General features: G+C 50.2%; 2 protein-coding genes across 2 annotated transcripts in view; one reads left to right on the top strand and one right to left on the bottom strand.

Moving 5' to 3' along the window:
* Nucleotides 1-13,536, top strand: part of LAMC2 (laminin subunit gamma 2) — a 35,902-nt gene extending 22,366 nt beyond the window's left edge. The window contains exons 10-23 of the mRNA XM_032779469.2: nucleotides 564-743; nucleotides 1,620-1,865; nucleotides 2,657-2,793; nucleotides 3,523-3,679; nucleotides 4,130-4,335; nucleotides 5,098-5,177; nucleotides 5,855-5,992; nucleotides 7,391-7,535; nucleotides 7,957-8,106; nucleotides 8,415-8,529; nucleotides 8,994-9,193; nucleotides 10,070-10,228; nucleotides 10,315-10,414; nucleotides 11,357-13,536. Coding sequence (XP_032635360.1) covers nucleotides 564-743; nucleotides 1,620-1,865; nucleotides 2,657-2,793; nucleotides 3,523-3,679; nucleotides 4,130-4,335; nucleotides 5,098-5,177; nucleotides 5,855-5,992; nucleotides 7,391-7,535; nucleotides 7,957-8,106; nucleotides 8,415-8,529; nucleotides 8,994-9,193; nucleotides 10,070-10,228; nucleotides 10,315-10,414; nucleotides 11,357-11,607 — 2,264 coding nt within the window. The 3' untranslated portion in view covers nucleotides 11,608-13,536. The remainder of the gene's footprint in view (nucleotides 1-563; nucleotides 744-1,619; nucleotides 1,866-2,656; nucleotides 2,794-3,522; nucleotides 3,680-4,129; nucleotides 4,336-5,097; nucleotides 5,178-5,854; nucleotides 5,993-7,390; nucleotides 7,536-7,956; nucleotides 8,107-8,414; nucleotides 8,530-8,993; nucleotides 9,194-10,069; nucleotides 10,229-10,314; nucleotides 10,415-11,356) is intronic.
* Nucleotides 13,537-14,576: 1,040 nt separating this feature from the next.
* The window catches only part of NMNAT2 (nicotinamide nucleotide adenylyltransferase 2), a 77,466-nt gene continuing 69,455 nt past the window's right edge, over nucleotides 14,577-22,587 (bottom strand). The window contains exons 9-11 of the mRNA XM_032779467.2: nucleotides 19,570-19,671; nucleotides 19,001-19,068; nucleotides 14,577-18,370 (exon numbers count right to left, since the gene is read on the bottom strand). Coding sequence (XP_032635358.1) covers nucleotides 18,268-18,370; nucleotides 19,001-19,068; nucleotides 19,570-19,671 — 273 coding nt within the window. The 3' untranslated portion in view covers nucleotides 14,577-18,267. The remainder of the gene's footprint in view (nucleotides 18,371-19,000; nucleotides 19,069-19,569; nucleotides 19,672-22,587) is intronic.

Here is a 22,587-nt window from a genome sequence, read left to right as displayed (position 1 = left end):
GGCAGTGGTGTCAAGTGCCTGGTACACAGGCCTATGTCTTTATCAGGAATATCTTATGCTCCATGAAGCTCTTTGTGTTCTGTCTAGGTGCAGAACTCTGATTGTTACAGTCAGTTCTAAAGGCTGGACTTATACTTACATAGCCCGAATGTTTAGCCCTGAGAGCTAGCTGTTTAGATATGGAGCATCATAACATGATAGCCTGTTATTGACTGGAAGAGTGAATGTTGCCCCAAGTTACAAAGGACTGTGTTGAGTTATGGAGGAGAGGAATGGTGCCAAGTCTCTCACATGCTGCAGAGGGGTTGCCAAGTTATAATGAATGGTGCCAGGCTGCAGGTGGTAGTGTTGGGTTGTGAGGAAAATTGTGCTGGGGGGGTCACTGCTCAGTTACAGGCAGGTGCTGACTCACATGGGACAGTGCAGGTGGTAAGAGGTGGCCTGGGGTTATGAGGAAGGATCTTTTCTTACATGCGTAATGGTAGTGCCAGGCTGTCGTGGCCTGCACCAGAATATAGGCCAGATTTACACTGGCTGTTGATATCTTTTTGTGTCTTTCCCAGGAGACTGTTATTCAGGAGATGAAAACATGGACCCCAACGCCAACTGTCCATTTGGTTTCTACAGGGACCCCTGGAATCTGCAGAGCTGCCAGCTGTGCCCTTGTAGAAATGGCCAGGGCTGCTCAATGGCGCCAGGGAGAAAGGAAGTCATTTGCAATAACTGCCCTCTGGGAGTCACTGGTAATGGCCTCCCTCTGGTTTATCTGGAGATTTGTTTCCTTTCTAGGGTCCTTCCAGTCTCCTGCAGGACAGCAGGATAGGAAAGGGGGGTGTTAAGAGAGTTACCCTGTCCTTTTCCATTGACTGTTACATGTATTCTCAGAGAATGCCCTAAGATCTCTCCCTAGCCCCTGGTTAGTACAGAGTTGGGTTGTGATGGCTGCCGTGTGATTGTGTTTGTACAGCCTGGCTATCTGATCTGTCCCCTACTCTGCCTCTCTGTTGGTCTTTATTCTATGTATTCCCAGTAGCACGGAGCGGCCCCAGCTAAGATCAGGATCCTGTTGTGCTAGCTGCTGTACAAATGCACAGTGAGAGACAGACCCTGCCCCTAGAGCGCTCACATTGAAAAGACAAGGCGAGGCTAGGGGGAAAGAGGCACAGTGAGATGAAGTGCCTGGGTCAAGGTCACACAGCAGGGCAGTGGCAGAGCCATGAGCAGATCCCAGATCTCCTCAGTCCCAGCGCAGTGCCCCTGTTGGTCAGAACAGTCTCCCTCTCAAGATACCACTGCCTACGGTTCCTTCCCATCCCTGGAGAGAGTTTGTCCATCCCCTTCTCACCCCTCATCTAGGATGGAGGGTGACTTGCTTTCTGGGATGTTTTGGGTCAAAAGCACAATGGAGCTAAATCCGCTTCTCTTAACTATACGAGGAGGGTGAGTTCTCCTCCCCGAGAACAGAGCCGAGATTGTGAAATTCATTGCCCAGCAGGGCTTAGTGCCTGTGTCTGCCAGCGAGGAGGAGGGCAGTGTTAGATGGGGTTTGGCCACTGCTTCGGGACCCTGTAGTTCTGGAGGGCAACTGGCCTCTGTCTTGTTTGTGTCTCCCTCCCCAGGTGCTAACTGTGAACGCTGTGCTGATGGCTATTTTGGAAACCCCTTGGGCGACAATGGCCATGTGAGACCCTGCCAGCCCTGCCAGTGTAACAATAATGTCAATCCCAGTGCTGTGGGGAACTGTGACCGGCTGACGGGTGAATGCCTGAAATGCCTTTACAACACGGCTGGCTTCTCCTGTGACCAGTGCAGGGACGGGTTCTTTGGGAACCCCTTAGCCCTCAACCCAGAAGAGAAATGTCAAGGTAGGAGTGTAAGCTGGAGTGTGTGCCTGTGTGAGTGCAATTGGACAGTGTATTTGGACAGGGAATGGACTCCCAAACCTGGTACTAAGGTCGTGATGTGCTTTCATAGCACCTTTCATTTTAAGGGGTCCCAGACAGCTTTTCACATGCTCTGTACAACAACATTACACATTATTATCAGCAACATTACACATTATTTTAGGACAAGTCAATAATACTGTGTCCAGCTGAAACCCTGGGGAGAATTTTAGGTAGCTGGAATATAATGGCTAGGCCACGAGCCTGAACTCCACATATTAGGTCTCATAAAAAAAAAAAGGCTGGGGACGGGGGAGTTCCAGCAGTACCTTGTTAGCACAATGGTGATTCAGAGGCAAAAGATAAATAACCAGCACAGCTCCTTCTAGCACCACTGGTTTTCCTTGGAGGTTCCCCATGCGTGTACAAACCAGGCCTGAACTCCTTCAATATGGAGTTATAGATATTTGGAGCCAGTCAGCATTCAGGGGAACAGTGACTCAAGCAGCAGGGTAGGGTGGAGTTCATTGGTCTCTGTTTAGCCCAGAATGGGATGTGGGCACTGGGCAGAGAGGTCGGTCAGGATGGAGGTTGTTGTGCATCTTTGAAAAACAGTGCAGAAGCAGAAGTGTGAGACCCCTGCAGAGGCAGACGGGAGGATGTTCTGGTGAGGACAGACGTGTTTTTATAAGAGCTGCTGTGTTTCCTTACGCTCTTTGGTTCTCAGTATTGATTGATTTGTGGCTCCTTCCAACCCTTTGCTTTCTCTACAGCCTGTAACTGCAATTCGGTAGGTTCTGATCCCCTGAAGTGCAGAAGTGATGGGAGCTGTGTTTGCAAGCCAGGATTTGAGGGACCCAACTGTGAGCGCACACAATGCCCAGCCTGCTACAGCCATGTGAAAACACAGGTAAGTTTCTCCGTCAGCAGGGTGCCCATGACCATGGTATCTGAGCTGGATTTACCTGCCAACTCTGCCTGACATCACTTCTCCAGCAAAAGATTTCAGTGATAATTCCCTCTCCTCACCCTACACTAATTTCTTTGCATTCCTATCAGATTGAACCCAGTAGCTGCCAAGGCTAATCCACAGATGAGGCTCAGCAAATGCTCCTTTCCAGATACAAAGGAAATTAACCACCCATGCCCTGAGAGCTCAGATAGGCCCAGAAATATAGATCCCCTCTCCCCAAGAAACAGCTCCATGCAGACTTAGGGACCACGCTGACAGACTTTCAGCTCTGCTCTGTGGAGAGTGAGGGGGGAGAAGCAGGACGTGGCGGCGGTGTCCCAATATTTCATATCTCTCATCTGGTCACCCTATTGGTTAGCTTCTTGCTGCTAGTTACGCTCCCTCCAGGAGCGGTTTGCAGTACTTTGCCCAGGCTGTGTGGGGGCGCTTACACTGCCTGGTCTGTCAACAGAGGATTTCAGCCATCAGGGCTGTTAATCTGCCATTTTAACCAGAATTAACATTCACTAAAAGGGCTCTTTGTCCAGGTAACTCTTCCAGACTGTGCTGGGTTCTCTTCTTCCCACCTCCTAGTGTCTGTGAACCTGGCCCAAGCCCTTGTCTCTTTGCCTCTGTGACCCATGTTTCTCAGCCACTTGCTGACCCCGTGGCCTGCCTTGGTTTCAGGTGGATCAGTACTTGCAACAGCTGCAGCATCTGGAGGTTCTTGTGTCTCGGCTGCAGCTTGGGAGTGGGGCAGGGGCCAATGAGGAGCTGGAGGGGAAGATGCAACAGGCTGAGGAGACTCTGCGTGAAATCCTGAGAGAAGCTCTGAGTTTACAAGGTAACTCCAGGCACCTCCCCTTGGATGGGATTGGAGAGACAGCAGAGGGGCCCCTGGAGACTCAATGCAGTGAAAGGAACCAATGCTAGATACTGGAGTGCAGGGCAAGGGGTGCAGTTCTGAACCATGGCCTTCAGAGATAAAATTCTGGGACAAGCTTTCCCCTCTTCCCACCCCCAGCTATGCAGATGGGGGGTGCAGTCCTGGACAACCCCCCAACTGCTGGTACAGTATGAGTATGAGGGGGACACTCTAGGACAGCCCCCAGCTGCCGGTGCAGTATGGGGATGAGGGAGGGGACGACACTCTGGGACAGCCCCTCCCCCCCAACTGTAGCATGTCAGAACTGTCTTTTTCTCCATTGAGCTGTCTGCCTGTTTGTGCTCAGTTCTGGTTTTGTATCCGGCGGCTCCCCTGCAGCACAGTAAATCTCTCTTGGTCTCTCGTCAGCCTCTGACAAGTCCCTGGAGAGCCGGATGTCCAAAATGAAGGGACAAGAGTCCAGCTACCAGAGCCGCTTGGCCGACATCAGGGTGACGGTGCAGAGGCTGCAGGCGCTGGGACGTCAGTACCAGGCCCAGGTGCAGGACATTAGGAGGCTGATTGAGAGAGCCCATTTGGACTTGGGGCAAAGCGAAGTGACCCTGAGTGGGCTGGTAAGTTCTCCCCAGCATAGACACTCCAGACCAGCAACATCCCTGGCCACTGCTGCAGAGGCCAGAGGAATCCTCTTCTGCTTGCTTCTGTTCCCTTGTTCTCCATGGTGATGTTTTCCCAGCACCCAATGCTGACTCCCTGAGCTCTCCAAACCTCCTGCCTCGAGCCCTTCTCCCGCATCCTCTGCTCCCTTCTTCCCTAATCTTCCCCTGCACAGTTCGTGCTACCAAACTAAAAATAGCATTCTAGACATTATGGCTCAGGCTGGAGCTTGGGCTTTGAAACCTCCCCTCATCCTTAGGCTCCAAAGCCTGAGCTCCACCCTGAGCTGCAGTGTCTACGCAGCTCTTTTTAGTGCAGTAATGCGAGATCCTATCTATCAGCCTGCGCTCTGAGACCCAGGCTGTGTCGATGTACCCTGACTAAGGGTGGAAGGAGGTGTCCTGCTTCTCCATAGGCTGCTTCGGTTTTGTTACAGAGAGGCTGAAAGTGCAATACACATTATTTTGTGGGTGCAGAGTAACAGGGGAGCTTTGGCCAGCACCTTCCTCTATGATAGGAGTTCATTAGCATTGCTCTTTGACTGGGGTTCATACAGACGGGAATGGCTGGCTAGGCAAATTTGGGCGCTGTGGCAGAGCTGTGTCTGTGTGATACACTCTCTTACCTCCAGCCAGTCATTATCAATCCCTCCCTTTTGCCAGCATTAAATCAGAGAGATGGAGAGAGAGACAGTGCAATTCATTTCTCTTTCTCCTCAGAATATTCCAACTTCACACCTCCCTGGTGGGTCAAACAGTTTTTTGATGCTGGCCCAAGAAGCTCTCAGACTAGCAAACAGGTGAGCAGATCGCTGTGTCCACTGGCATGTTCTAGGCCATGACTGCCTCTCCCCCAGTCCAGATCTACTGGTAACAGATGCACAACGGGTAAACACTATTGCCAAGAAGCCCATATTCTTCAGGGGAGTGGTTCCGTTTCTTAGCTCGTTGAGTTTCCCAGAAAGACCTGCTCTCATGATGGAGACAAGGTGGATGAGATAATATCTTTTATTGGACTCACTTCTGTTGGTGAGAGAGACAAGCTTTTGAGCCGCAATCTGTGTGTCTGTGTGTGTATTATATATCCCTAATAAAAGATACCACCTCACCCATGAGTGCCAGGTTTATATAATTTTTGGTGGTGCCCCAGAACGGGTCCAAGCAGAGCTGTCCTGTCCATAGGATGGACGAGGGAAACAGCCCTGAGCCCCGCACTTCAGAGGGACGCGGGGCCCCCTATAGTGCAGTAAGCCCAAACATTGGTGGAGCTGGGCCCACGTTCCTAAATATTGGTGGAGCATGGACATCATGGGCCCATATAACTTGCTGCCTATGACCTCACCCACCTTGTCTCTCTAATATCCTGGGACCAACATGGCTACAACTCTGATGACGACCCACCTGAATAACAAGTGAATGGAGGAAGTGAGGCAGCCTTTGCAGGCCCATGTCTCATGGGAGTCCTTCTGTTTTCCAGCCACGTGCAATCAGCAAATGCCATTGAACAGGCAGTCAGGGCAGCGGTGGATGACTCAGGACAGGCCCTGGAGCTGGTGCGCTCAGCTGTGAGCGGAGGAGGCATCCTGGCTAGCTCTGTGCAAGGGCTGCTGCGAAAGTAGGTTCACAGCACTCGTGTGTGTAGGTCTCCATGGTGGCGGGAGGGGAGAGAAGAGAGTATAGTAAGAAGTGCCTCTAAGAATCCCATTCTCCTTATGGGGTGTTTGTCGGGGGTATACAATTTCCTTTATGTATTACACACATTTGTGGGGCCAAACTCATCCTTGAGCAAATCATCCATTGGTGTCAATGATTTCCACCAGGGATGGGTTTGGCTCAGACCGTCTCAGACATAGTAAGCCCGGATCTATGCTAGGAAATGAGGCTGGTATAACTGTCGCTCAGGGGTGTGAAAAATCCAACCCCCGAGTGATGCAGTGAAACCGACCTACGCTCTGGTGTAGACAGCGCTAGGTCAATTGGAGAATTCTGCTGTCAACCTAGCTACTGCCTTTTGGGAGGTGACTTACCTATGCCAACCGGAGAACCTCTCCCGTCGACGTGGGGGGTGTCTTCACTGATCCACTGCAGCTACGCAGCTTATGTGTAGACAAGCCCTCAGAGTGATAGTAATAAGGGAACTACAGAGAAGAGCTGCACAGGTGATTCGGGACTGGAGGGGACTGACCTATAGGGAAATATTAAAGTGGGATGACCAGGATTTGCAAAGTGCCTATTGATTTTGAGTGCCCAACTTGAGACACCTTAAAGGGGCCTGATTTATAGAAAGAGCTGAGCACCCACCTCTGAAATTCAGGCTCCTTTAAGCAGGGCCGGCGCTACCATTTAGGCAGCCTAGGCAATCGCCTAGGGAGCCAGAATAATTGGTGGGCGGCATTTTGCCAGAGGGGGCGGCAGGCAGCTCCAGTGGAGCTGCCGCAGTCGTGCCTGCAGACGGTCGGCTCATCAACTCCTCGCGCAGCTCCAGTGGACTGCTCGCAGGCATGACTGTGGCAGCTCCACCGGAGCCACGGAGCACCGGACCCTCCACAGGCACCACTGCGGCAGCTCCACCGGAGCCGCGGGACCAGCGCGTGGGGCGGCGAAATTGCCGTCCGCCTAGGGCGCTCAAACCCCTAGCCCTGGTCCTGCCTTTAAGGCAGCTCATGAGTTTGTTTGCCCATCCTTAGTCCCTTTTGAAAACCTTGGCCTGTGTGTGAGCCTGGGTCTGAAGGAGCGTGTGACACAGGAGGGTCTGCTGCTTTTCATTTCCTGGCTGACGTGATGGGGGAGGCCGTGTTAAATAAAATGAATTGCTCCAGTGTGGGAAATGTACACGATGCTTTGCAAAGATGGAGCCATTGACCAGCTTGCAGACTCGCTGATCTGAGGCAAATGGCCCCGTGACCTGACCCAGCAGGAAGGATCTGGTCTCTGTGTCTCATGGGCTGTTAAACATGAGATGAGTGTTCTGGCTTACGATGCTTTTTCTTTTTTTTTTTTTCTTTCTTGGCAGATACGGTGAAACCAAATTGCTGGCCAGAGAGCTGGAGACTGACACCAGCAGATCTGCCTTGGATGCAGACAGGGCCTATCAGGGCAGCCTGGCGCTCCTCAGCTCCATGTCGCGCTTCTCAAAGATTGACACTGGGTCCTTCCAGGTGAGGATTTCTTGTCTGCTAGACACCAAAGAACCTTGCTGCACTTTGTAGATGCAAATCATCGTCTGCCAGCCCCTCTGCCATCCCGGTGTCCTGTTGGGAAGGAACTGATATGCTTCTCTCACCTCATTCTGTCGCTGTCTCCTTTCCTCTGATAAGCACAGGGGCTGACGAGTCTTTGCCCATCCTGAGGCTGAATGTAATGGATTCTTACTCCTGCTAGGTGGCCCATCATCCTATGGAAAGCCTCACCACCAGAGGCGTGGCATGTTGTCACCCTGCTAAATGTACATCCCTTTCAGGCCTGCTCCAGTTTCCAAGTGATACCGCTGTGGCAGCCAATCAATCCTGGGGGCCAGTCCTTGCAACTGGCGCCGGGTACCTGTGATCAAAGTAAACTCTTGTTTCCTTGGTGTCTCAGGAGGAGGCAAACCGGCTCAGGCAGGAGGCAGATGCTCTAATGGGCTTGGTGGAGACGTACATGGCAGAATACAGGCAGCTGCAAAGCAACACTAGAACCTGGGAGGAAGAAATCAAACAATTGTTACAGAGTGGGGAAAGCAAGAGGCTGGTAAGACATCATCCCCCATGTGAGTAGGTATCCTGAGAGAGCTGCCATCTCTGTGAGCTGTACACTACTTTATCCTGTCTGTGTTAAAGAGCAGGAGGTGGGTCAGCAGACAGACTGCAATCCCAGCTCCATTATTCTGTTCATGTGACTCAGACTGGGACGGCCATTGAGCCTTTGCTGGCAAGCTGTAAATTTAATCCTCCCTGGTGAAATGAAGCTGCCTCAGAGACAGCTTTGGGAACAGGGCTGGGCCTCCTGTGCTCTCTGCTTGATCTGCTGTCTCCTTGTGTCCCTTCGGTTCATTACAGGCTTCGAGTCAGCTGTTGTCCCGCGCCAACCTTGCCAAGAGCAGAGCACAGCAGGCACTGAGTGCTGGCAATGCCACTTTTTATGAAGTTGAACTCATCTTGAAAAATCTCAGAGGTGAGTCTATGGCAAAAGCATCTTACTTCAGCAGCAGCCACTGGTTCCAATCAATTGTTCTGAAAGCTCCACGTTGCTGTTTCCTTAGCTGCTGATAGTCACAGTATGTTCCATTGCAATGTAACGTATGCCAGGTAATCCCAGCTCCTAGCATCAAAGGGTTAAAGGATCATTCCAGGCAGATCATTTTAACAGTTCCTGAGCTGTGTGACGGTGGAGCAAACCTCTTGGGAATCCTTCTCTTCCTGAGTACATCCACTCACCCATTTCCCCATTCTCTGACTGTGGACATTCTTCCATGGAATAAGCAGTGCCAGAGGTGCCAGTCTTTCCTAGGCTGAGAGCGAGATTCTGCTTCCAGTAGTCTCTCATTTGTTCCTCCATCAGTGAAGCCCATCCGTGACTCTGAGGAATGCCCTCTCCCCTCTGGGATCTGATGGGGCTGTGTATTTTTTCCATTTTAGGGTTTCACCTGCAGGTAGATGGTAGGAGAAGAGAAGCTGAGGAAGCCATGAGAAGACTCCCTCTCATCAGCAATATGGTCACGAATGCCAATGATAAGACTAGACGAGCAGAAGGCGCCCTGGGCAGTGCTGCTACGGATGCAAAGACAGCCAGAAGCATGGCTGGGGAGGCAAAGGAGATCACTGGTGGTATCCAGCAGGTAAAGGGAAGTCTGGGTTCTTTGATAAGCAGAGCACTGGGGAAATGGCAGGGGTAAGGATGGGGAGTGACAGAAGAAAACGGGGAGAGGTTAGTGAGAAGCAGTCATCTTCCTGGGTTAGACACTATCCCGAAGTCCTGTTCAGCTCTCGGTCAATATGAAGGGTGTGAGTTACTTGAATGTATCGTGTCAGTGTGTCCTGATCAATGATATGCAAAGTCTGAGCCCCAAGTGCAGACCGGAAGGTTTTGTGATACTGGCCTGGCATCAGTGAGACTGCAGGTGGGAGGCGTAATTCCTAGCTCAGCTAGCCCCCCAAGTACATAACGAGGAGGTGGAACGGGATGGTACTCAGGCACTGTGGCTGCACTGCAGCTGTTAGTGTGTTAGCTTGATGAGAACTGGTGCGTGTACGTCTACCCCAGCTGGGAATCGCACCTCGCAGCTGCAGCATAGGTGTGCCCAAAGTGACACACAGTAATTCCATGTCATTGATGTGTCGGAGAGGGTGAGTTCAGGAAGTGGCTCCAAAGCACAGTAAAGCTCTGCAGAAGGGAAATAAAACTAGCTGGGAAAAGAACACGATGTTGATGCAAGTGGATGAATCCGATATAACTTGGGCCTGATGGGCCCATGTTTCCATGAACTGGGTCATCTTTCTGCCTATTCATCTCTGGTCTGATTTTCAGAGGCGCTAAGGACTAGCAGTCCCGTGCTGAAATCTGTGACGGTTGCGGGTGCATAGCGCATCTGAAAATCAAGCCACTAGTCTGTCTTTTCCAGTGGGTGTTGCCAATGTTTCTCTCTTGAATGAATCCTTGTTGGTCCTTCTTGCCTATCTGATATCTCCTACTCTTACTGCCTTTGCTTTCTTAGGAGATAAGGCGGTTGAAATTGGAAGCCAACAGGACAGCAGATGGGGTCCTGGCACTGGAGAAAGGAGTCATGACTTTACTGAACGAGGCCAGAGAAGCCGAAAGGGAGCTCACGAGGAAGGCTCTGGAGGTCGATATGGATGCCACCGCTGCACAGAAAGTGAGTTCTCATCCCTTGCCTATAAAGCGACTGCAAAACTGTTTGGATGACACATGCCCTTACTGTCTTGTTCTTGCCTCTCTCAGACTGGCCAGGAGGCGCAGGGTGCCCATGCCGGTGCCCGCACTGCTGAGGCTGCTGTCCAAGAGACACTGCGTGCCCTGGAAGACTTTCTACATCTGATGGGTAAGTGTATAAGCACCTTCTTCATTCTTTGTGTCATGGTAGTGTCCGGAGGCCTCACCAAGGTAGTGTCCAGAGGGCCCCATTGCACTACATGCTGGACAAGCACATGTTGAGAGGTAATTTCTGCCTTGCTTCTAATTTAAGACAAAGGGTGTAAGACGCGAAATATTGGCCTTGGTTATCCATTTATAAAATGGGGATGAGATGTCTCCACTATGAGCTAAGGGTGTGGTTCCCTGCCCATGTCCCATACTCGCAGTAGCTTGATGAGCGAGTGAGAGTGAAAATAGCAGTGTAGCTGCGGTAGTGGAGCCATGCTGAGTATGTATCCACTGGTGCTGCCATGGCTACACAGCAATTTACACTCTCACTAGCTCTCATTGAGCTGGCATGAGTGTATGGCACGAGAAAGGGAATTGCCCCTCATAGCCATAGACAAAGAGTGGTATGAATGCTTCCCCCCTGGGCTGTGTGGCAGAGCCAGAAATTGAATCCTGATCTCCTGAGTCCCAGTCCAATGCCTTAACCACAAGGTCAGCTTTCTTCTCTATCCATGACTGTGCCTCATTGCTTGGGATGTTGATTTCAGATCCAAACCTTCCTCCACCCCACACCAGCTGGAGGAATTTAATAGTTGATTGCCTGTCAAGTACTGATCTCAGAAACGTAACCTCTCCGAGCTGAGGTTGTGAAGAACTTCACACAAGTGTAAAGAAATGAATTCCAAGTATTTCCCAGCTTCCTCTTTCTCTCCTGTTTTGTGCTGTGTCCTCCAATCTGAGTCTTTGTCACGCTTTTTTCCAAAGCCGTTTGGCCTAGGTGGGTTGAGCGCCATGGATAACTGCAGCTGAGGAATGGGGCTAAGGGGTATGTACTTAGAAAGATCCAGTTCCCAGCATCAGTTCATTGTTTCCTTTTCTTTATTTTCCTCTTCGGAAATAGACCAGCCTGGCCCTGTGGATGAGCAGGCGCTGAGATTGCTCGAACTCAGCCTCAGCGGGGCCAGGACAAAGAACAGCCAGTTGAAAGAGCAGATGGCCGAACTGGAGAAAACGGCCAGTCTGCAGAGGCTCCGGGTTCAGATTCTAGAGAGAAGCGTTAATGAGATCCTGGCAGACGTTAGGAACCTGGAGGAGATCCGCAACAACCTCCCCCCCGGTTGCTACAACACAAATTCCATTGAAAAACCTTGAGACCTTTAGAAAGACTCTCTGGACTGGGTCTCTCAGGCTGTGGATACTAGGCCATGGCCTGATGGGTCGTGGGGGATGGGGAAGCCAAGCCTGCCAGGACCAGTTGCCTTTGGCTCTGCTGAGCTGAACACAGACCCTTTGGGTGCAGCTGGTCAGACTCGGTGTGGCAATGTGCTGATGTTTGCCTCACGACATTGCGTTTTGATGCCAACATCACCACAAGGTGCCCCTGAGCCGGGAAAGCCTGATACTCTGGTATCCGTCCCTGGAGTGCAAGAGGAAGGAAGGAGAGACCCGGCTGCATGAAGAAGTTGCTGGCTAAGAAGAGCCATAGCTAGTAGGATCCCATCCCTAGAGTGTGGCCTGAGGAGGCAGTGGCACCTGGTTCAGCTTCTGGAGAGTCGTCAAACAAATGTCTTATAGAAGCTGAACTCTGACCCCTGTGAATCAACCTGTCCCTACCAAGGCCCTGACGCTTGGGCACAGCCAGCAGAACTTGCCTTTCTCCTCCAACGCCAGCGCCTCTCTCCTCGCCTTTCACCACCCAACGCAGCATTGGTTCCTCTCGGTGTATAGCAAGAGCCTTTCTCACCAGCAATCCTTTCTGAACCCAGCAAATGACAGGGACGGGTGCAGGACCAGGGAGGTCGGGGTTCCCTACTGCGGCACTGTCCTCGCTGCCTTTCCAGTCTCGACACTGACACTAGCACTGCCTGTACATCTGTTTTGTGCTTTTGACTTGTGCAGAGGGAGGACCCATTCATTAAAGTGTAGGTCTTCCCCAGTGTATCTGAGCAAGGTGACTAAATTCCTGTTTAGTCAAAGGGAAGGGATTTATTTTTGATGGTTTAAAAATGATCACACTGAAGGGGGTGGGAGGATGGTCAGTAACTCCTTAGACTGTTGAAGGGGCCCTCAGCTGGAAAGTCCTTCCTACCAGCACACCCAGCTCCTAGGGAAAATTTCACACCCCATCTCCTCCCTCTTCTCATCCTGGGCTTTTCATTCGGGGGGTTCTCAAGGGATTAATCAAAGGGGATGTCTTCATGATCAAAACCGCAGGTTTACAGTATCTAGGTGCACTGAAAGCAGAGGTGCAAGCCCCTGGAGGGATGATTCAGCCCTTCATCCTTCTGAGGGCAATCGAGTACCATGCAGTTTACTGTGCGTCTTTCAGATGAGACTTGGAAAAGCAAATTCTCGTCTTCTCTGCATGGACATCAAAGATCCCCTGGTGCTTTCCGTAATAATGGGGGTATTATCTTGTTGACCTTGGCCAAAATTACTGGCACCCAAGAGCCCAGCTTACCCTTCACAGTATTAGCATATTGATTGCCCTATTAAACTCCCCCAACACCGTAAAGGTAAACAGATGTGTCTCCACTTCCAGTTTGGAAGAAGCTTGGTGCTGCCTCCCAACAGACAATGTTCAATGTTTTACATAGAGCAGCCTTGCGTCAGAGGAATTGTGACTGATTCTTAATCAATCATTCTCTAAAACTGGAGGAACTGGAGGCAAATCTCTACCACCGGTGGGTTTCCTGTGAGTCCGATTCCATTTTGTTCCTCTGTCTCAGTGGAGACAGTCCCCTGGCCCTTCTGACCACTGGAGAATGGCTCTGCTGGATCCTTGTTACCTCTCTTGTGCCCCATATAGTGTGGCAGGATCAGCAATCTCAACCGTGCCCCAGAGGAGGTGGTCACTTTCTGGGGTTAAACTCACCCCTTGGTTGCTCCACTTCTCTGATAAAGTGCCACCTCCTTGTTTGAATATTATATGTTAAATAATCATCTATGGTATATTTCTATTTATAATGAAACACACTAACCTCTGGCTTGTTCTGCGATTTCTCCCACTGCACAGGACAGATATTATGGAGCTGACTTTTTTTTGTTTTGTGTTTTTGCTTGAGTGCACTTTTTACTTGGGGGGAAAAAAAAGTCAATAAACAACAAATCCTTGTGGCTGGATGTTGCTGTTTCTTTCTTTCTTCCTGCTCTCCTTCTGGAGATAGGTTTCACTGTGTCTAAAAGAGGTGAACTGACTGTTGAGGAAAGGAGGCAGCAGCGTGGGTTAGTGGCTAGAGAAGGCTGAGATATTGAGATGATGATGATACTTTCTAGTGTGCGTCTTCTCAGAGTGCTGTACAGTGATTGGTAATGACCATTATCCTTGTTTCACAGATGGAGAAAGTGAGGAATGGAGTGGTTGAGTGACCTTCCCAGGGGAATAGAACCCTGGAGTCCTGACTCTCAGTCCTCTTCTCTACCCTCTAGGTTCTCAGACTTTCATGGGGGGGAACCAGGCTTCAGTAGAAGTGTCCCATGGAGACCTTCCCTCCCATTCGTGATCGTAAAGTGTCCCCCAGCAGCTTTGGCCTTTCCTTTTGAGGAAAAGTAGTAATAGAGGAGCATTAAGTTTCTCTCCTGATGGCTCTGGCCGAGACCATCCTCTCCTCCTCTGCCTTATGTAGCGGCAGCTGCTGGTCTGGTCCTTCTCCCTTGTTTGTAGCTGCTTTTACAGGCCTCCAGGTTCTTCTTTGCAATGGGTGAATTTTGATAACTTTAGAAGGAGGCGGAGCCAACACTATGTGACCTGCCAGCTCCCTACAGAACATGTGTGATCCAAGGGCCAAGGACCTCCATTCCAAATTGCAGCATTAGACCACGCTGCCTCCCTGATGAAAGAGGCTATAAGTGCGCCGTATTCTCCTTATTCTCAAAGACAGCCGTCCAGCTGTCACAAAGAGGTGTGGGACACTTCCCTAGCTGAAGCAGCAGTGAAACACTACAGTCTAATAGCATCATTTTTTATTACATAATTTAAACACTTTGCTGATAAAGGGGTGGGGGGGTTTTTGTTTTGGGTTTTTGTTTTTTTTTGTCAACCACTTTTAGCAACAGAAATCCAACTCCAAACTCTTTCACGAAGATGCAATTGGCAACATGGCAACTTCAACCCATTGAGGTTTTTTCCTTTTAAAACTTTTTTTTTATTCATTTCAATAAAGCAAAACTGTGTTATTAAAATTGCGGATTCAAGGATCATCCCACCCTCTTCCCCCTCATACACTGAAAAAAACCCCTTCCTTGCCAACCCTTGTTGCATGGGTTAGAGATGGAGGCGCAACTGCTCACGCCAACCCAAGGATCAAATCCAAACTGATCCCAACAGTTCGACAATCCACTCCAAAGATATGCTACACCCCCATCTCCCTCCGTACCATGAGTTTTACTGAGCAGATAAATGAAGGCATAGATAAGACTAGTAAGACATAGTATATTCATCATCCATATCACAATGCTATGTTTCTAAGGCATGCCATCCTAAACTGGATGAGATCGAAAACTGGCCTGCTTCCTATCTCACACCCTTTGATCACCTGAAGAAGCGGGGGATCGAGAGCTTTTGACTCTTAAAAACACTTCCTTAATTCCTTTTTATTTCCTTTCTCCATCTTCCCTCAGTTAAGAGCAATTGTCCTACCCCCCACTTCAGGAGCAAGCCTCTTCTCTCTGAGTTTATTCCCTTGTTGTGTCTTGGTGGCTCATTCTAGACATTGATAGCTTTATCTCCTCCAGCTTGGAGTGGAGAAGTGCAGTAGGTTCTGGCAAGTAGCCATTGCTATTCTCTGAAATAGCTTGTGTGTGAGTCAGAGCTCATGAAAAGCTTCACCCACACAGGGTAGTAAGAACAGTTTGTCTAGAAGAGCTTAGCTACGGATGTTGTATAGATAGAGAACTCTTCCCCTTCCTCCCCCACAAAATGACCATGCTCCTTATGTCCACCTGCAGTGTGTGAGAGCAGGGGCCTCCAGGAAGGCTGCTCATTCCAGGTTCCCCTATGCTAGTATGTAGAGCAGTGGGTGCTAGCAGCAGGAACTCCAGATGGAGACATCCCTGAAGAACAGGTGACCATACACATTTCCTACCTGCTTCCATAAGCCCTCATGGATTCTGAGTTGACTTGGTGCCCACCTGGACATACACATTGGTGCCATGAGTGGCAGGAACAGCAGAGAAACCGAGTCTGGCAAAACCAGGCCAGTCTCCCCACTTCCTTTCCTACCCTTCTGCTTGTCATGGGAAACTTCCGTGCAACAGTGACAATTCCTGAACTAATGTTTCCAGGTGGAGGTAAAGCCTGGGAAGGGAAATCTTGCTGGTGGTACCACTGATGATCCTGTTGCCTTTCCAATAGGTCAGGAATGGGCTAGTGGTCTGAGCAGTGGCCTAGGGATTCCCGGGTTCTAATCTCTGCTCTGACACTGATTTTTTTGGGGCCTTGGGAAATCACTTAACCTCTGGACTTCTGACTTTCCCTCTGTGAAATGGGGGTGACAATACCTGCTTCTGAGGACTGATCACTGAAGTCTTATAAAGCATGATAAACTGCAGTGAGTTTGCAACTGCTACATATGTTTTTCTGGCTGAAGGGCTGACAGCAGCGGTTTGCCATGACAGAGACGCCTTCCTGGACTCTGGCTTCTCTTGGTAACAGGCCATAGTGAGTTCACAGCAAGCAAGGTGGCCGTGTTGAGCACCGGGTCACCAAATCTAGTGCAGCGTCTTCTCTTTGAAGTTTCCACTGGAGCAGGTTGTGCTTCATTGCAGCCCTTTAAGGGCTTTTGCTTTAAGGTCCTTTCCTGAAATGCTCCCTCTCCCTGTGGGGGGATCACAGCCCTCTGAGGGGCACAAGCAGCAAGTTTCCTTGGTGGGATTCTAGTGCCCTCCTGCTTTTCATGGCACCTGGGTGGGAATGCAGAGAACCCAGCGCAGAATAGCTACAGTGCCTTCTTACAGGAATGCAAGCGGGTTGAAACAGCCCAGGTTAGCACAAGCATAACAGGGAAGTAATGGCAGGTGTCTGAGAACTAAAGACAAGCGGCTAAACTCCAAATAAAAGGGCTAATTGGAAAAGCAGAAGGACAAACCCTACAGCTGGGCTTTGCCTTCCTCTCTAAGGATGCAATAACTCCAGCGCATGCACTGTCACAGGGCTGGGAGCCCTCTGCGAGTCAGTGGTACCCAGCACTGCAGCCTGCTTGCCGGGGCCAGTATGGGGCCTTTGTGCCTCTTAAATATCCCTGCTCTTTCCAACCCATCTCAGCATTTCTTGGCCAGTGTAGGTCCCCCTTGCATCTGTTCCCCTTGCCGGCATTTGGCCCAATGTGCTGCAACCACAGCCCTGGACAGCAAAGCACGAGAGTGGTTTGTCCTGAGAGAGGCATGCGGGAGATGGGGAAGGTGCAAGTTGCAGAGCTCGCAGGGTGAATAGCCTGCATTTAACAGACTCCTCTCAGGCAGCTTGAACCCCACTTGCTTAAATGCAGGAGGGAGGAGTGGGAGAGGGAAGGGAGGCAGGCAGGAGTGGAGAACATACTAACCAGGGAGGTGCCAGCAAGTAGATCCCAGGGGTTGGGTATGAAGGGAGCAGCCTGTGCCTGTAGATCAAATGACATCCCTGAGCGCTAAGCTCTACCCATCTGCATCTGTGTAAGGCAAGTTTACTCAGGGGTTAGCTATGATGGCAGCTCCCTCCCTGCTAATGAATTCATCAGCCCCTTTTGACATATCATTGTAACCCCCACTGTGACCTCTGTGCCTCCCTGCACAGCAGGATATGCTGCCTGTTGATCAGAAAGACGCTTATTGACTTTTGGTGAATATCAGGTTACAGAGCCTCTCCCCCTGTCAGCATCCCATGGACAGATCCTGCCATGTTGTGACACTATAAAACCTAATGGTTGGGCTTGAGAGAAGCACAACCAGTGGACTTCAGCTGCCATTTGCTTTTGAGTTCCCATGATTTAGTCTGGTATGACAGGTTCCTTTCCAGGATCTGTGTCAGGTACCCACCATCTGAGACTCAAATACATCATGACCACTTAAGAGACATCCTGGAGTGACCAGGTTCATGTCAAGTGAAGATTAAAGGAGGCTCCTCCGAATGAATAATTATCTACAGCAGAGGCAATTGCTGCCAGGCTGAGGTGTGCTTCCCTCTGCCGCCCCCACCTCCCAAGCCTTAGCTCAGAAAACCATTTCAGAATTTTCAGAGTTCTTTTTCTACTTCAAAGCTAAACTGTCCCATAAGTGGCCTGAGCAGTGCCCTCAGCCTAGTCCAAGTCTGGGCATTGAGCCAAGTGGGTTAGGATCTCCCATTGCCAAGCATGGATATAGTGCATCATGTCACGAGGCCAAGGGGCTCACACTAAAACTATTAATAAAAAGATCCACCATGTTTTATTTAGCTTAAGTGCCGTAAGATGGGAAAAGACTGAGCCCCTGTTTCCGGAGCATGCTGGGAAGATGGACACCAGGGCCACTTCCCTAAGGCATGCTGAGAAGGTGGACACCACAGCCACCTCCCTAAAGCATGCTGGGTACATCTCTATTTACTGTACCCCCTGCCCCCCCGGTGTATGAAGGGGAAGGGTTCTCCAAAGCAGATTGCCAAGCTGTGTACCATTGGGGGTTTGCCACAGCTCCCTGGAGATTCCTGCACTATGGAGTGCTAGAGTCAGTGAGTGAGACAGGCGGACGCGCCAGAGGCTGTGAGAGAGAGAGAGAGAGACAGACACACAGAGAGCGAGAAGTGTGATGGAGAGCTGGAGGGAAGTGGAGCAGTGGGGCTGCCTTGCTGCAGCGCCTCAGGCTTTAACCAGAGGCGTTGATATACAGCTGGCTCTTGAGGATGTAGTCAATGACGGGCTGAGACAGGTAATCCACAACGTGTCCATCCCCGTGTTGCAGGGCCAGTCTGGGGGGGCAAGAGAACAGAGGGAGTCAGTGCTTGCCAGTTACCTGCCCCACGTTGCCCCAGCCTGCTTTCTCTTCCCCAACAGGAAGAAGCTGTTTGGATAGGGTTCAAATCAGGCTTCATGTGAGCTCAGTCCATGGAGGAGCTAGTCACAGCTCCACAGGGAAGCTGCATTTAAGAGGGTCACTGTCTCTCACACGTATGCACATGGTGACATTTTAGCCAAAGGAGCCATTGGTCTGAACGTGTGTGAGATCAATGCAAGTGGATGGGACAAGGCTGCTGAGGGAGGACGGCTCAGTGATTAAGGCACTGGATTCAGGAGACATGGGTTCAATTCCCTGTTCCATCACGACCTCCTGTCACTTAATCGCTCTGTACCTCACTTCCCCATCTGTAACTAGGAGATCAGACCATTTCCCCCCCTCACACAATGGAGCCATGATTATGAGGTACTCAGATACTATTGAAATGGGGCTATGTAAGTACCTAGATAGATGAGGAAATATTTGTGGTGGATTGTGGGAAATTCTTGGATCCACTGGGTGGGAGATGAGATGCCCTGCAGTGGGAATTGAGGGCAGGTCGGGTCTCTGTACCCTGCAGCAGGAGGCCCTTCGAGTCACGCACCTGCTTTTAGTTGAACTGACAACAGACATTGGGTGGTTCACGTCATCCTTCACAACCAGGATATTGTTCTGTGGTGAAAACGAGAAGAGCAAATGAACATGACTGACCTCAGCCCTCTGCTCCTCATGGCTTGTGCTCCCAGCATGTCGGGGTTCTCTGGCTGTGAGGACACTAGTGCCCAAAGGTGACATGGGCAGCTGGGCACTTCCTTGGGGATGGTTTGAGGGCTTCTGGGTTCTCCATCCCAGTCACTGAGGTCTGGAACAAGGCCTATGAGCGCTGAAGACGTAAGTGACACACAGGCCTCATGCTAGTCCTGTGCACAGGGGTGAATGTCTCCCTGAATGCAGACGCTGGGAGGACTTACAAGTATTGGTGCTCTTTATGAAGTGGTGCAGCAGTAAAGCTTCATAGCTGCCACTGTGCAGCCAGCTCACCCTGCCCATTGGCCTGCCCCGCAATGGCATCGTGGCACAGTAAGAAACTGGGGGTGGAAGGCAGAGCCAGGCCAAGCGGACCCAGTCCCAGCCATGATGCAGGGAATGTCTGTGTTGTGCAAAGTCACTTACTTTGTACTTGCGGAGTATTGAGGAATGGTTCATAATCCGGTCTGTGTCTGTGCCGTCCCGGGGCACCACCACGATCCCAAAGTCCCCAACAATCACCTCCATCTGGGAGCAATGCAAAGAGGGACGTTTCAGAACCTTTTAAGCCTCCTGCACCAGGGCGATGCTGGCCCAGGAACCAGCTCACAGGTCCCTGACTCAAATGAAAGATGTGCTGAAATATTCTGTGATGTGTCTTAACTTACCTTCTTTCTGCAAACTTCCTGGAAAGTCTTTGCCAGAAACATGAATGTCATTAAGGAGGCTAATTGGCAACTTCCCAGGGAATATCTACACTGCCAGTTGGAGATACAAATTCTAGCTCAAGGACCCACACCTACTCTAGTGCACTAAAAATAAAGTGTAGCTGGGGTGGCGTGAGTGGCAGGAGGCACTAGCTGCCCTGAGTATGATCCCACCTAGCTATGTACTTGGGGCAGCGTGGCTGCACGGCTGGTTTAGCGTGGTACCAGCTAGGGTGGGTATGTCTCTTTGAGTTAACAATCATCCCCTATGCGTGAAGCGTAGACAGACCTGCAGGTATTCTGATCGTATTTTCTTATAGGACTTTTCAGTGCGTCTGCTTCCTATGGGTCTCGGTCTGCGGTCCCACTCCACACACACAGTTCACTGAAGGAGCTGCTGAATTGGGGTCTGTAAGGGAAAAGCTCTTCCAAAATAGCTTGTTGCCAAATGCTAGCGGTAAGTACCGATGAGGTGGCAGAAGGGGCAAGTTTAACTCACGGCTATGCCAAGCTGGCTCTTCTGTTCCAGCGTGTGCGTATTCAGTTCCCATGGAGACGTTGGCAGTGGTGGCTGGCAAGATTTCAGTCTGGCAAAACCTAATCCAAAGCCGGTTCAGATCTAGGTTCCATTCCATTCAAACCACTGTGATCTGTTGGGTTTCAGATTAAAGGTTCTGACTTCGGCCCATCTCTATAGATCACTCTGCAAAATCTGGTCTGGGTCCAACCACAGTAATGGAAGAGCTAATGATGAGGGAATTTCCTCTGCAAGGCTGAGCCACACTCCTCGAAAGAGGAAAATCCAGCTGAACTCCTTATCAGTCAGCAGTGTTGTTGCTGAGTTTCAAGCTGGTTTCCTGGTTTCACTTGGCAGCTTCTAAATCTAATACAAACAGCATCCACCCACCTAATTTAAAGTTTATCTTTGCTCCCTTTGCCCTACAATCTTGGGATTTTTCTTCCCAAGATGACACTGACACTGCTCCATTTCCTTTGGATTTTGTTCCAGTTACTACCTTGCTAAAGCTCCCTAGCAGCGTGTTCTGTACAGTGACTTAATGGAGTATTTAATGATACTGCTTGAACCAAAGTTCAGTCCTAGAATCCCACTGTTTCCACTTAGAGCATTTCGTGTGTGTGTGTGTCTGTCTGTCTGTCTGAAGATTTTATCCTGCCACCCATCACTGTAGCATGAAAGTCCCTCACCTAAAATCAATACCAAGTCCCTAATGGGTCTCTGGAATGTCTCCCTTTTTGGCTTTAAACTGCTCCTTTAGAGTAGGCTTTTCTGGGGGGAACAGGGAGTTGGAAATAAATGGTGTATTTGAACCGTGATGGTGGCGGAGAGGCTTCCTCCAAGAGGACGGCTTTGCAACATTTCCTGAAGATGGTCAGGCTCTGGCCTGACCGCCCCCAGGACTCTGTGCCACAGCTGGATGCCCTCATAAGAGAACACGTTGTTCCCAGCTCTCACTTGCTTCAACCTAGGCTTTGTGATCTGCATTGGCTCAGGGGAGTGCAGCTGTCAGGGGGGTTCCTAGATCAAAATCCAGTCTTTGAAGTAGTTGGGGGTTGAGCCATTCATTGCTTTGAAAACTAGGATCAGGGTCTTAAAATGGCATCATAAACTGACTGGGAGCCAGTGGAGGGACTTGAGCACACACCTGATGTTCTCACTTTTTGTGGCCTAAGCCATGGTGAAGGTGAAGCCACATTCATGCCTGTGCATCATCTTCACATTCAGCTTCAGTTACAGCAACCCAGCCTGGAGGTGACAAATGCATGGAGTGCTGTGAAACTGATGCTACCTGATCATCCAAGCTTAGCGAGGATTCAGACAGAATCCCGATGCTTTGCTCCACTTTGGTGAATGGAAGCTGTGCACCTTCAGTGGAAGGTCAGACAAAGTCTTGACCAGTTCTTTGAAGCACTTTCTCCTTTCAAACAACTCTCCACAACTTAGTGCTCTTGAGCATATCGGGAAATATCTGAGCAAATAAACTGCCACCTGCTAAACAGCATTATTTTAACCCAATACAAATGTTAGTCCTCTAAGCAGGTGCTGCTTGCAGGAAGCAAAGCAGAATCTGCAGTGAGCTGCTGTCTTCAGTCTCTCATGTGCTTTAATTGAAGGGGAGGGTGTTGGGATCCCACGCAAAATAGGACTCGATTCTGGGGGAAAAACTGCCCAAGTGTCAAACCTCGGGTTTAAATTAGAGCACCCAATCCTGACCCTGAGCACTCAGACCATCTGCAATTATCAGACTGGGGTGCCCAAATGCCAATCTGAGCACTGAGATGCAGGACTAGCTGCCTTAATTTAGGCCCTCAAATTACAAAGTGATCCGTTACTTTTCAGTCCGAGAGTTGACTTCCCAGAGGCACGTCCGGATGGAAAAGCAGTTCACAAAGTGATTCATTTCTCGGGGTCTCCTCTCTGGTTTGCCCAGTTGCAGAGAAGGAGAGGGGAGTGGCTGCTGTTTCCTAGACTGGATATAATTACTGAAATTGAGTCTCTCTGTTGATCTCACTGTATCCGTGTTAGAAGTTTGTTTGCTTGAATACTCAGTGTGGGATGCCAGAGGAATTTGCCGTTAGAGATCATCTGGCACTGGATCAAAGACAACTCCCAATGCCATTTTCTGGTGGTCTGGTGTATTTGTTCCACTCTTGTCCAGACTTTGTTCCTCCCTCATCTAGATTATCCTCCCCTCTTGGGTCCTCTCCATTTTCCAGC

The sequence above is a fragment of the Chelonoidis abingdonii genome, chromosome 7, assembly GCF_003597395.2.
Source record: "Chelonoidis abingdonii isolate Lonesome George chromosome 7, CheloAbing_2.0, whole genome shotgun sequence".
NCBI classification, from domain to species: Eukaryota; Metazoa; Chordata; order Testudines; family Testudinidae; genus Chelonoidis; species Chelonoidis abingdonii.
Note: the sequence above shows the minus strand (reverse complement) of the source record. Positions and strands in the feature narration are given on the sequence as shown.